This window comes from Scardinius erythrophthalmus (assembly GCF_964197995.2).
Source record: "Scardinius erythrophthalmus genome assembly, chromosome: 24".
NCBI lineage: Eukaryota > Metazoa > Chordata > Actinopteri > Cypriniformes > Leuciscidae > Scardinius > Scardinius erythrophthalmus.
In genome coordinates, this window is record NC_138244.1 from 27949849 (window position 1) to 27962629 (window position 12781).

At 38.3% G+C, this 12781-nt stretch overlaps 1 protein-coding gene across 1 annotated transcript in view; it reads right to left on the reverse strand.

Moving 5' to 3' along the window:
- Nucleotides 1-12781, reverse strand: part of tdrd12 (tudor domain containing 12) — a gene marked incomplete at its 3' end in the record, with an annotated part of 87445 nt that overhangs the window by 19507 nt on the left and 55157 nt on the right. The window contains exons 25-30 of the mRNA XM_081355893.1: nucleotides 11885-12102; nucleotides 11672-11753; nucleotides 7966-8147; nucleotides 3061-3268; nucleotides 2061-2153; nucleotides 323-498 (exon numbers count right to left, since the gene is read on the reverse strand). Coding sequence (XP_081212019.1) covers nucleotides 323-498; nucleotides 2061-2153; nucleotides 3061-3268; nucleotides 7966-8147; nucleotides 11672-11753; nucleotides 11885-12102 — 959 coding nt within the window. The remainder of the gene's footprint in view (nucleotides 1-322; nucleotides 499-2060; nucleotides 2154-3060; nucleotides 3269-7965; nucleotides 8148-11671; nucleotides 11754-11884; nucleotides 12103-12781) is intronic.

Below are 12781 nucleotides of genomic sequence, written 5' to 3' on the forward strand. Positions count from 1 at the left end.
AGGCGCTGTACTCAAAATAGCCACCGTGTGACACTCACACCCCATTTGACACGTTCTTCTGTCATATTTCTGTTGTAATATCACTTCTCTTGCTAAACAGTGGCCAAATATGAAAGCTTGAGTCTCAGAGCTTTCCAATGATATGTGTTTCGTCAAGATTAGAAAAAGATTTGATTATAAAACAGCAGTAAATAGTCACATGTGAAGCATGAGATGGCCACTAGGGGGAGGAGCCTGCTGAAATGATTTAAATACCGTTCTCTTGGATTGAATGTGTGTTTAATATATACGTGTGTTTCCTGTAGGGAAAGACTGCACACACCTGTCGTCTGTCAGGTGCTGATCCAGTGTGATGAGGTTCTGCTCTCCCTGGAAAACACTCTTCAGCTGGTCCAGGTGCTGAGGGTTATTGACGCCGAACCCAGAGGCCAGGATCTCAGCGTGGACGTTATACTCGTTGATGTAGGTCTTCAGACCCGGCACTCGCGTCATGCGTACCTATGTGAAGAGAACCAGCGCTAGAACCAAGCGGAAACCTTCCCCTCTCTCTTCAATCCAACACACAAGTGACTTAAACTGCAGTTCATCGACTGGCCACTAGAGACCGGCTGCAAAAGACAGTCAATCCCATAAACCCCCATGTTAAAATGCCCAACTTTACAGCAGAAAAAAAGATGTTTGGTGCAAAAAGTGGTTTTGGTCTATATAGCTAATTTTGCCCTTCATGACGACTGTGAGGGGGTGAATTTTTTTACAACTCATCTGTTTAAATTATATTAAGCCTTTAAGTTCTGCATAATTAAGGGCGTGGCCACTTGAGTGACAGGTGGATTGCCGCTGATGTCACTACTAGCCGTTTGTCTGCTAGCGTCACGTCACCTCAGCTCAGGGCTCTCAAGTGTCACGCATTGAGCGTGACAGTCACTTTTGTCACGCACTCCCGCCACACATTGTATTTCTCACGCAGAAAAACTATTTATAATATATTTAATATGCCGCAAAATTTCTCTGCCCGCGCCGCTCTCACTATGGAACCGGCAGGAATCAAGCGCGTCTCACTTGGAATTTTTTGTCAAGCCTGCCACTTATATCAGCCAATCAAAAAAAGAAAGGGGCTGCACAATAGCCAATCAGAAAATAGCACTATTGTATCTGGGTAGGATTTAACGCAACAACCAATGAAAAAAAGCATATCCTGGAATTGTTCTAGTGATTCTGCCACAACGTCTCCATCACTTTGAGCACAGAGTAAGTCATCCTGTTTTAACGTTACAACAAATTCACAACTTGTTTGACACAAACAGTGTCAACTTGACGGCTGTTAGAGAATTTTTCCCAGATAATTAGCATCAGTTTTTCGTGAGTGTCTGTTACTTAGCCAACAGTTTTACAGCCTGTTCACTGACAACACCTGCTCAGAACAAGTAGTCTAGGCCTAGTCATATTTTCGTTATCACACGATGACATTATAAACATCTCTCTCTCCAAATAGGCTTAATTGTATTAGCACTAAATAAATTAAAGTGTATTGCATAGTAAATGTTATAGGTCACTTTTAAAATCTTATTTTTCTCATATCTCAAATCTAAAATCTCATATTTTATAAATATATCCTGGCCATGGATGCATTAATCATTGCATCTGTCTTTCAAAGATGTCAGGTAAAAAGCAATTAAGCATCCTCTCATTCGCCCTGAGAGGAAAGCCCCCTAAAAAGGCCAGGTTAGAGGATGCTGTCCCAGAGAAGGTGGCGAAAAGGGTAGGCTGATTAGAGGAGGAGACAGTGCAGGTCGAAGGCAACAAGTCTAAAAAGGCAACAAACACTTACAATAAACAACACCAGTCATAATCTCTCTCTCTCTCTCTCTCTCACACACACACACACACACACACACACACACACATGCAGAAATAGAATAAATACTTTGTATTTGGTATTGATTAATAACAACAAAAACACTAATAATATTATTAATGAAACACCCCCATTCCCACTACGTCCATATTATTTTGGCTAGAACACACTTCAGACCGGACCAGCAAACATGTCGGACACCTACCATCGGATCGACCCAGACGGTGTTCCCCACGCTCATCACGACCCTGGCCTGATGAAGCTTCCCTCTGATCTTCAGGCTCACGGCTCTGGTCACCTGAACACACACACACACCGATCTGTTCACACTGAACATATGCTGAAGTAGTGCTGGGCGGTATGACCTAACATTTATATCACGGTATTTTTCAAAATTATATCGGTTTCACGGTATATGACGGTATTTTTGTTTCCAAGCATGACTGGGTGTTAACCACCTTTTCTACTGATTGAGAGAGGAAATACTGCAGTAGATCTAGAAAGATATAGAGATAGAGTAGATATAGAGCTAGAATGCCCTATTTTACTGTCATGAGGGAATATTGTAGAAAACTTCCACATTAGTATTAATACAGGTTTGCAGTGTTTACAAAATGATGCTGTTTAAAAGACGTGCAGCTCATAAACGCTGCTTTATCAGGAGAGATAAAGAAAGATTAAATGAAAATAACATCAAAACTTAAGACTGTCAGTTCCCTTCAGAGATACATTAATATAAAAACACCGGCGCCACATTTTGACTTTGAAACATGTTTATTCAACGATGTCAAAGCCTTTTGTAAAATCTATTTGTGGCGGGCAGTGTTGATATAGTGAACCAATGTGTGGGAAGCACTGTAATATAATTTGTCAGTTATTGATTATAGTTTAACCTCTCCATCTTCACCGTCAGGCAAAGTAACACACACACACACACACACACACACACACACACACACACACACACACACACACACACACACACACACACACACACACACACACATCTGTGTATCACCAGTGAACAGTGAAAAGACCCTCTCAAACAGTCTCTCCGTGTTCCCAACGTTGTTAAAGCCACATACACCGGTATTGCGGTATATTAAAAATTCATATTATCACAAAAATAAACACTGGTATTCGGTATGAACCGATAAACCGCCCAGCACTACTGTGAAGAGATTGAGCGTTTGTGCTGTTGAGACCTTGGGGTTCCAGTCCACCTCGCCGTCGACGGGCTGCGCTCGGCACAGGACGATCTCCACAGCCTGGCCCGGCAGCTCCTGGAACTGAGCAGGAAGCTGGAGCAGCTGGTGTGACTTCACTTCCTGTGTGCGGCCCTCGTCGATGAAGCAGGCCGTGACGCTGCTGAACAACTGCTCTCCTTTATCCGGCACCTCCATCACACGCACACTGAGACCGGTGTACAGTCAAACAATCAGTTCACATAAACATCCGTCACTTAATAATTTACATACACTGAAAAGTTAAAGTCCCCCTGTGGTGAAAATCCAGCTTTTAATGTTGTTTATGTGTCTATGTGGTGTTTTTAATATTTTTTAAAACAAATGTGTAAATTCAAAAGTCGACAGTGCTGAGTATTTTCTCCTTAACTCTCTGGGGTCTAAGGTGTTTTTGGGGCCCGTGGGATGTTTTGACATGCTCTGACATTTGTGCTTTTTTCAGTTATTTATAAACATGATAATGGCAAAGGTGTAAATTCACTCTATATAGCACAAACAGGGCTACCATAATATGCAAGCAACATGTATGTAGATGTTTGTATTTTTAAGAGAATAATGTTTATGCGTGGTTATTGAAAAAAATAAAAATGAAAGTTGCTGAAATAAGACCACAAAACTCATAATAAATATGTGTTCACAAGACTTTTGACTAATGGATGTTGTCGCTTTGAGTTCTGGCTTCAAAATTATGTGAAAATAGTCTTGCTTTATTGTTCACAAAAAACAATAAATTTATTTAAACTGTGTAAGACAGGTTTTGCTTGGAAAGCCCATATGCGAGGGGGGCGTGAACAAGGAGTGGTTTAAACCTGAGAATACAATGTCCCACCCATTATGCGTAATGACTTGCATAATGAGCCGTTCATTCAGGTGTGACACTGACTGAGCCAAGAATGAATGCAAGGACAAAAGATATATTTAGAAGACTTATATTGACCATTTAAGATTTTTCTTACATCTATCTTGTAAATATGTTTTGCTATTTTATTAAAAAGGTTACAATTACAACAATTACAATTTCAACAATATTTCAAGTGTACTCTTTCTTTGTAAAAAAATGATTATAGGCCTATTATCATATGTATTCATTAGTTTGAATATAGCCAACATTGGAACAGCTAACATCTTAGTTGATGACTTTATTTTTGACAAAAATAGTATTTTATATATATATAACATATGAGCAGAAATTGCTAAACAAAAGCTTATTTGATGTGGCATTATATTCTACAGTAAAAACTATACCCAAATCTAGTCAACAAAATGTTGTCTTTCATATTTCGCCTGACTGTAACATTGTTTTTATGAAATATTAGGGCATATAAATGTTAATTTGCAGTTTAATACGTTGCTTATACAAATAGCCTACATTTTATTTCAACATTTTTCAGTCGATTTTTACTCATCTCAGTATAGCAATACAGTTTGCTAAAACATCATCATTCATTCACACAACAGAAACGCGATTTCAATGTAACTGTCTTTTTGCGAGCTGTGGTAAACAGCGCACATCTCTGCCGTTCATTCATTCACAGAAACGCGATTCAGTTGAGAAGGAAAAAAAAAAACTTACTACAGTATTCCTCAGCTCAGTCGGATCCTTGCTCCTCGAAATACCCGCACTTCTAAGGTACATTTTCCATTATTATTATTCCTCACAGCGCTGCGAGACGGTTTAAACAAGTAGGCTACAATGGTCTGATTAAACTTGTGTTTTCTCGAGCTGATATGGGGGCGTTCACAGGTTTGCGTGGATTGCCTCAGTCATTTGCATTTGAATAGCGCGCTCTCTCCGTGGGCGGAGTCACATTAAAAATAATTAGATGATGAGAACGACTGACATCTCGCTCTTTTCTTACAGATTACATGAACTGAGATTATTTGTTTTTTATATAAATTACTTAATTTAAAAGAAGAGAATTCAAGCTTCATTGCTGTGTGTCTGTATGTCTGTTTGACTGAGTATTCGCTGAGTTATTGTTCATTTTCGGACGCGTTTCAGAATGGACTACACTGACAGAGAGAAGGCAGAACTCGCTTCGTGTTTATTTTTCTTTATTTGGCAAAAAGCACAACACTGTTTTTATTGTGAGTATACACAAAAATAATACACATTTAACAGAATCGATTGATGTATGAAACTTGTTTGTAATATCAAAGTCAACAGAGCAAAATGAATCTCTTTTGAACTGATAAAAAAAAAATGAGCCTATCGCGCCGGCGCGATTGTCGACCTCAGGGGGTTAAAACTGCAGTGAAAGACAGTCTCAAAAACACGCTTTGAAATAGCTGGTGTTTCTGACGTCACAAACTACCTTGTAACCAATCAGATCAACGTGTGATCGTCAACCAGTGGATCTTTGAGCTGAGGGAGTGAGTGGAGGCGGGGCTCATTTGCATATTCATAGAACTGCGCATACTAAATAAGGCAAGGGTGTAGAGTTACATTCAAGCTTTTTTAAGGCATTAAATTATTTTCAAGGAAAAAAACATTTAACCTGTTAAGCTGCAACCCCACTTTTGAAAAATCCCCAGAAATGACATACCCACACTGAAACAGATACAGTTCATGAACCCTTTGTACTAAAAGCACAAGTATGATCTCATTTGAAAGCTGACACCTGGCAGTTTATTGTAAATGTAGAATTAATTATTGTCATAATGAAAAAAATTGTTATAAATAGCTTTAAAGTTTTGTAAAGTTATTAGAAATTTATTTTTATGAAACATCTTCATGAAAATAAAATTGAAGTTGACCCTGTAGCAATCTAGAAATGCACTACAGCTAAAGCCACATGTCTAAACATTTCATGTTTAAAATCTGAAGATGATAAGTCTAAAACTCTGTATTTAGTTATTTTTTTTTCAAGATAGAAGCACCTAGAGCTAGCTAGCATGTTAGCTAAGCACACCATCAATACATGACAATTTGAGATTAAAACCATGTTTGTGCTCCAAACTTACTTTAAAACGCAAGTGAAGTGTTTTAAATAATCTTCTGTGATCTAATTTGACATCAGATAAAAAAATCAGACAGAAAATATACTATTTGATCATATTCTGCACAATGATGGTCTATAAATTAGCATTACATTATAAATATAATCTATTATTATGAAAATACCTGGCATGGCTTGAAAAACACAGGTAACTCAAATATCATTGCAATCATGTTTATTGTCTTCAAAATATCTGTATCTGCATGATACAGCGCGATCTCTTGTTAGCTTTGTGTGTATCAGTGACGTCCTGGAATGTCACATGACGCGCATAATTCATATTAAAGGTATCGACTCATTTTTTCATTTCATAACTCCTGACAGAAATTAAGAAATAACTGTCGCTATAAGTTTCTCAGAATACAATAGTGGTCAAATACTGAAACTTGAGTATTATATCTTTTTAATGATGTATAGTTTGTCAAGGTATAACATTAAATCTGATAGTAAATTTGAACTAAATAAAAAAAAAAACGCTTTAGTGCGCGGGCGCACTGGCAACGGTTAACAGGTTAAATATGTAATTTTGGTGATCAAAGGTGGGTTTCAAGGGATATAATTATTAAAGGGATAGTTCACTTTGAAAATAAATTTTGGTATGTTTTAGCTTACCTCAAGGCCATCCAAGATGTAGGTGTCTTTTTTTCCGCAGTAGTTTCAATTTGGATATTTTTAGGTCAAACCGTTCTTGTCTGTCAGTCATATAATGCAGGTCGATGGTCACTGTATCAAAACACAAGCACAGAGTCCAAATTAAAACAATTCCCCATCGTCCAAATTAAACAATTCCCCATCGTAAGTACACATTGATGGCCTAAGACACGAAAGGAGCGGTTTGTGTGTGAAAATGAACAGTATTTATATCGTTTTTACCTCTTGTAACACAGCACACGTCCAAATGATCTGACGGCGCGGGCGGGTATAGATGTATACATAGATGTTGCCTTGGCTACGGTTTTGTTCCAATGAACTGCAGTAGCAAAGGCGACATACATCTATACCCGCTCGCGGGCGGGTATAGATATATACACTAGATGTCGCTTGGCTACGGTTTCGTTCCAATGAACTGCGTAGCCAAGGCGACATCTATGTATATACATCTATACCCGCCCGTGCCGTCAAATCATTTAGACGTGTGCTGTTTTCAAGAGATAACAACGATATAAATACTGTTCGTTTTCTCACACAAACCGCTCGTTTCGTGTCTTAGGCCATCAATGTGTACTTACGATGGGGAATTGTTTAATTTGGACGATGGGGAATTGTTTTAATTTGGACTCTGTGCTTGTGTTTTGATACAGTGACCATCAACCTGCATTATATGACTGACAGACAAGAACGGTTTGACCTAAAAATATCAAAATTGAAACTACTGCGGAAACAAAGACTCCTACATCTTGGATGCCCTTGAGGTAAGCTAAAACATATAAAAAATTAATTTCGAAATGAACTATCCCTTTAACTACAGGGGGATTTTAAGAGGGTCGATCAGACTTAATGTTTTTGAAAGTCTCTTCTGCTCACCAAGGCTGCATTTATCTGATCAAAAATACAGCAAAAACAGTGATTTTGTGAAAAAGTATTACAATTTAAAATGGCTGTGAATATATTGTAAACTTTAATTTATTCCTGTGATCAAATCTGAAGTTTCAGCAGCATTTCTTTTTATTATCAATGTTGAAAACAGTTGTGGATTTTTGAGGAAACCTTGATGCATTTTATTTTTCAGGATTCTTAGAAAGTTCAAAAGAGCAGCATTTATTTGAAACAGAATCTTTTGTAACTTTTGTTCAGTTTAACTGCAGTATTAGTGTCAGTGTGTGATGAAGTATGTGGTAAAGGTTATCAGAGTGAGGTGTGTGTTCACCGGCTGAAGGCGTTCTCCTCCTGGACGGCGTACAGTTCTCCCTCCAGCACCTCCATAGCACAGCGTCTCTCTCCGGCGTAGTGGGCGCTCATGGCCGCCGCCAGAGCCTCAAAACGGTCCTCTCTCTGGCTCACGATACGCCCTGAGTACACGCTCGCTGTCTTTATCAGCAGTGGCAAAACCTTTCGAGATTCGGAAGAAACAGCTTGCTGTCAGAAATTAAAGTGTAACATTCAAATCGATCAGAAAAGTCTAGAATTAGTAATTACTCCTACTAAAAAATATATGACATGAGCTCAAAATATGCAATGTGACAAAGTCAGAAGAACAGAGACTGAGGAAACGCACAAGTTGTAATGCAAGCGCCCTTCTGTCTGATGTTAGCTTGTGTTTTCAGTGATCTGAGGCATTGGGCATGTTTGAACACACCCAAGATGCATCAGAACCACATCACTTCAATGCAAACACACTGATCCTCAGAGTAACAGACTTTGAGGGAATTAATAAATTAAAATATTAAAATTTTAGGCCATTTGTCTGCTCTATTTTTGCTTTGCCAACAGAAATATTTTCAAACAAAGCCAAAGCATGATAAGTCTATCTGAAACATGGACAAGCAGAGATTTAGATCGTGAAACGTTCCAGTGATAATTTTGACTATTTAGACTCTAAAATTGGCATAAAATCAAAGCCACATGTCTAACCAAGTTGTGTTCCAGATTTTAAGTTGACATCACAAACATTGGGTTTCCTGCAAGATTTTGTTTAGTCGATGTACTCAAAATAGCCACTGGGTGAAACCCACACTCATAAATTAATACATTTCTGTCGCAGCATCACTTCTAGTTCTATTAAAAAAACAGCAGAAGATTTTTTGTGAAATGTTTTATTTTTCCCAAATTCTTTTTTAAATTTTGATTATCAAAATTAAACTGAATCAAGTCTAAACATCTAAAACTATATTTCAAAAGTTTTGAATTTGGTTTTAATTCAATTCAATCTTTTCGTGAGTCTATTCAATGTGTTTTTTACGATTTAATTTAAAATGTTTTAAAACCTGAGGTAATCAAATGAATTCTTAAAACCTAATAAAACAATATAATGTAATTAAGTGAAAATATAGTCATTCTGGTGTCATTTTACAATAAGGTTTCATTGGTTATCAAACATGAACTAATAATGAACTGCACTTCTGCATTTATGCTGTAAATGTTAATTTCAACAAAAAAGTTAAACATTAGTTAACATTAGTTATGCGCTGTGAAAATTAACGAACAACTGAAGTTGTAACAACTTAGTTCATGTTAATTAATACATTAAATAATGCTAACAAATGAAAGTGTTACCTCTATTCTTTTACTTTTGATTTCCTTTACCTTCCTTCACCCCGCAAGAACAATTACAGTGCTTTACAACTATAGAAAAAAAAGAGTTAAATAAACTTATCACTTCATCTAAAACAACAACATGTTTATTAGATCCTATACCAACTAAACTACTGAAAGAAGTGTTACCTGTAGTGGAAGAGCCTCTCCTCAATATTATAAACTCATCTTTATCTTTAGGTTATGTTCCAAGAACATTTAAACTGGCAGTTATAAAACCTCTCATTAAGAAACCACAATTAGATCATAATAATCTAGCAAATTATAGACCCATTTCAAATCTTCCATGTACTTCTAAAATACTAGAAAAAGTTGTGTCCGCTCAACTGGGCTCTTTCTTGCAAGAAAATGACATCTATGAAAAGTTTCAGTCTGGATTCAGGCCGCACCATAGCACTGAAACTGCGCTCGTTAAAATCACAAATGATTTACTTTTAGCTTCTGACCAAGGCTGTATCTCAAATACTAGTTTTACTTGATCTTAGTGCTGCGTTCGATACTATAGATCACACAATACTCTTAGATCGACTACAAAGTTATACTGGTGTTCAAGGACAAGCATTAAGCTGGTTCAGATCATACTTATCAGACCGCTACCATTTTGTCTATTTAAATGGAGAAAAATCGATCATAACTTCAGTAAACTATGGAGTGCCGCAGGGATCTGTGTTGGGCCCTCTGTTATTCTCAATATATATGATGCCACTTGGAAATATTATAAGGAAACATGGAATTAGTTTCCATTGTTATGCTGATGACACTCAAATCTATATTTCATCACGGCCGGATGAAAACGCTAAATTATCCAAATTGACAGAGTGTGTTAAAGATATAAAAGATTGGATGACGCGTAATTTTCTTTTATTAAATCCAGACAAGACAGAGGTAATACTTATCGGTTCAAAAAACTGCCCACAAAACCTCTTACAATATAACTTTAACATCGTAGGATGTCCTGTTACTTTTTCCTCTACAGTAAAAGACCTGGGTGTTATACTCGACTGTAACCTGCCTTTTGATAATCATATTTCATATGTTACAAGAACAGCCTTTTTCCACCTTAGAAACATTGCTAAGCTACGTAATATGCTATCAGTTTCTGATGCAGAAAAGTTAGTTCATGCATTCATGACCTCGAGACTAGATTACTGTAATGCTTTATTAGCTGGTTGTCCTGCATCCTCAATAAACAAGCTACAGTTAGTCCAAAATGCAGCCGCTAGAGTTCTTACTAGATCAAGAAAATATGATCATATAACACCGATTTTATCGTCACTACATTGGTTACCTACAAAGTTCCGTATTATTTACAAGGTATTGCTACTGACTTATAAAGCCCTAAACGGCTTGGCTCCAGTCTATTTAATGGATCTTCTATCGCTCTATAATCCATCGCGCTCTTTAAGATCAATAAATTCGAGGCTTTTGGTCATACCTAGGATATCCAGAACCACCAAAGGAGGGAGAGCATTTTCACATTTAGCTCCAAAACTCTGGAATAGTCTTCCTGATACTGTTCGTTGCTCAGACTCGCTCTACCAGTTTAAAACTAGATTAAAGACGCATCTTTTCGGCCAGGCATTCATATAATACTTTTAATCTTACAGTTCAAACTATAATCCGGCCTATAGTTCATAAATGCCAGAGGAGAACTGGCCCCCGACTGAGCCTGGGTTCTCTCAAGGTTTTTTTTTCTCCATTAGGTCACCTGATGGAGTTTTTCGGTTCCTTGCCACTGTTGCCTTTGGCTTGCTCAGTTGGGGATATTTTATTTTATTTTATCAATCAATAAATTCCACTAGAAACAAACCTTGTTGTATTATTTTAATTTAATACTGTGAAGCTGCTTTGATACAATCTGTATTGTGAAAAGCGCTATACAAATATACTTGACTTGACTTTATTTGTCATTTAGTGCTGTACAAGAGAAGTTTACTGAATAAATTAAAAAAGAAAATCTCTTGATTGTGTGATATTCCTTAAAAAGAATGCTTTAATAAATTGTATTTATTATTATGACTTATGTCTTCACTCTACAACAGTAATATAATTGTCAATTTCTTCAAGTTAAGCTGAACCTTTGTTTTGCCGGTTTGAAATGAAGTGCTTTGAGTTTCAGACTGTAATGAATGCTTTTTTTGTGGTTTAATAAATAAGACACTAAACGCATATCGCAGTTTCGATGTGAGGAGTTCTACAGCCCTACTTCTGATTTGACAAATTACGTGACATTCCACAAACAATAAATTAATTTCAATGACTGAATTCCACTATTCCATCAGAAACCAGATATTTCTTATGATGGTCTGCTTTGAACTGACCATTACAGTGCCAGAGTCCGGGTGCTTTGGATGATCCAGGGATTTGTTGATCATGTGTCTATCTGGACAAACCGTGCTGTCTCTGCAAAGAGGAGGAACACATTAGCCAGTCAGACAGGCAGTTCTGTGATGTGTGTCGAGTTCCGCGAGTTCTGTGATGTGTGTTGAGTTACGCGAGTTCTGTGATGTGTAGTGCAGGTGTATGAGGTAGACCTGCAGAAGCCGAAGCTCTTGAGCGTGCAGCAGAGCGGGCGCTGGGTCTTCTGCTCCTCCTTGGCCTGCTGGACACCGAGGGCGAATTGCAGCAGCTCGGGGGGCAGGCGAGCGCCGGCTCTCCTCAGGTACCGTAGGACACCACACACGTGCCGGGCGTTCAGCTCCGACAGCAGCAGCACAGACTGAGCCGCCGGACACCAGCTCTCCCCGTGATCCTGCACACACGCCAGTTACAGCACCATCACACTCAAACTACAGGAACGAGCATAAACCAAAGCTCTCGCCGTGATCCTGCACACACGCCAGTTACAGCACAGTAGTGCTGGGCGGTATACTGGTTCATACCAAATACCGGTGTTCATTTTTGTTATGATATGAACGCGGCGCGACACTGTTTAACAGGGTCTCTTTTCACTGACTATGTTTATATGCAACCAAATAATCCGTTAGTTATCAGATTGACGGCTCAATCGGACTGAAAACCCTTCATGTAAACACCTTAATCGATCTGATTGAGCTCGATCCGAATGAGATTTGTTTCAAGATTTCGGACTCCACATGTGCAGTGATGAGAAATGGCGTAATGATGTATGATGCGCGGTTGTTGTTGAAGGAAAGATGGCGTGCGGTAAAGCATAATTGGTCTGTAGCAGAAACTACGTTGTTGTTGAAAATTATGAAGGAAGAAAAAGTAGTTGAAAGTCTAGATCAGGGTTCACCAATCTCGGCCCTGGAGGGCCGCTGTCCTGCAGAGTTTAGCTCCAACACACCTGTTTGACAGTTTCTAGTATGCCTAGTGAGACCTTGATTAGCTGGTCCAGGTGTGTTTAATTGGGGTTGGAGCTAAACTCTGCAGGACAGCGGCCCTCCAGGACCGAGATTGGTGAACCCTGG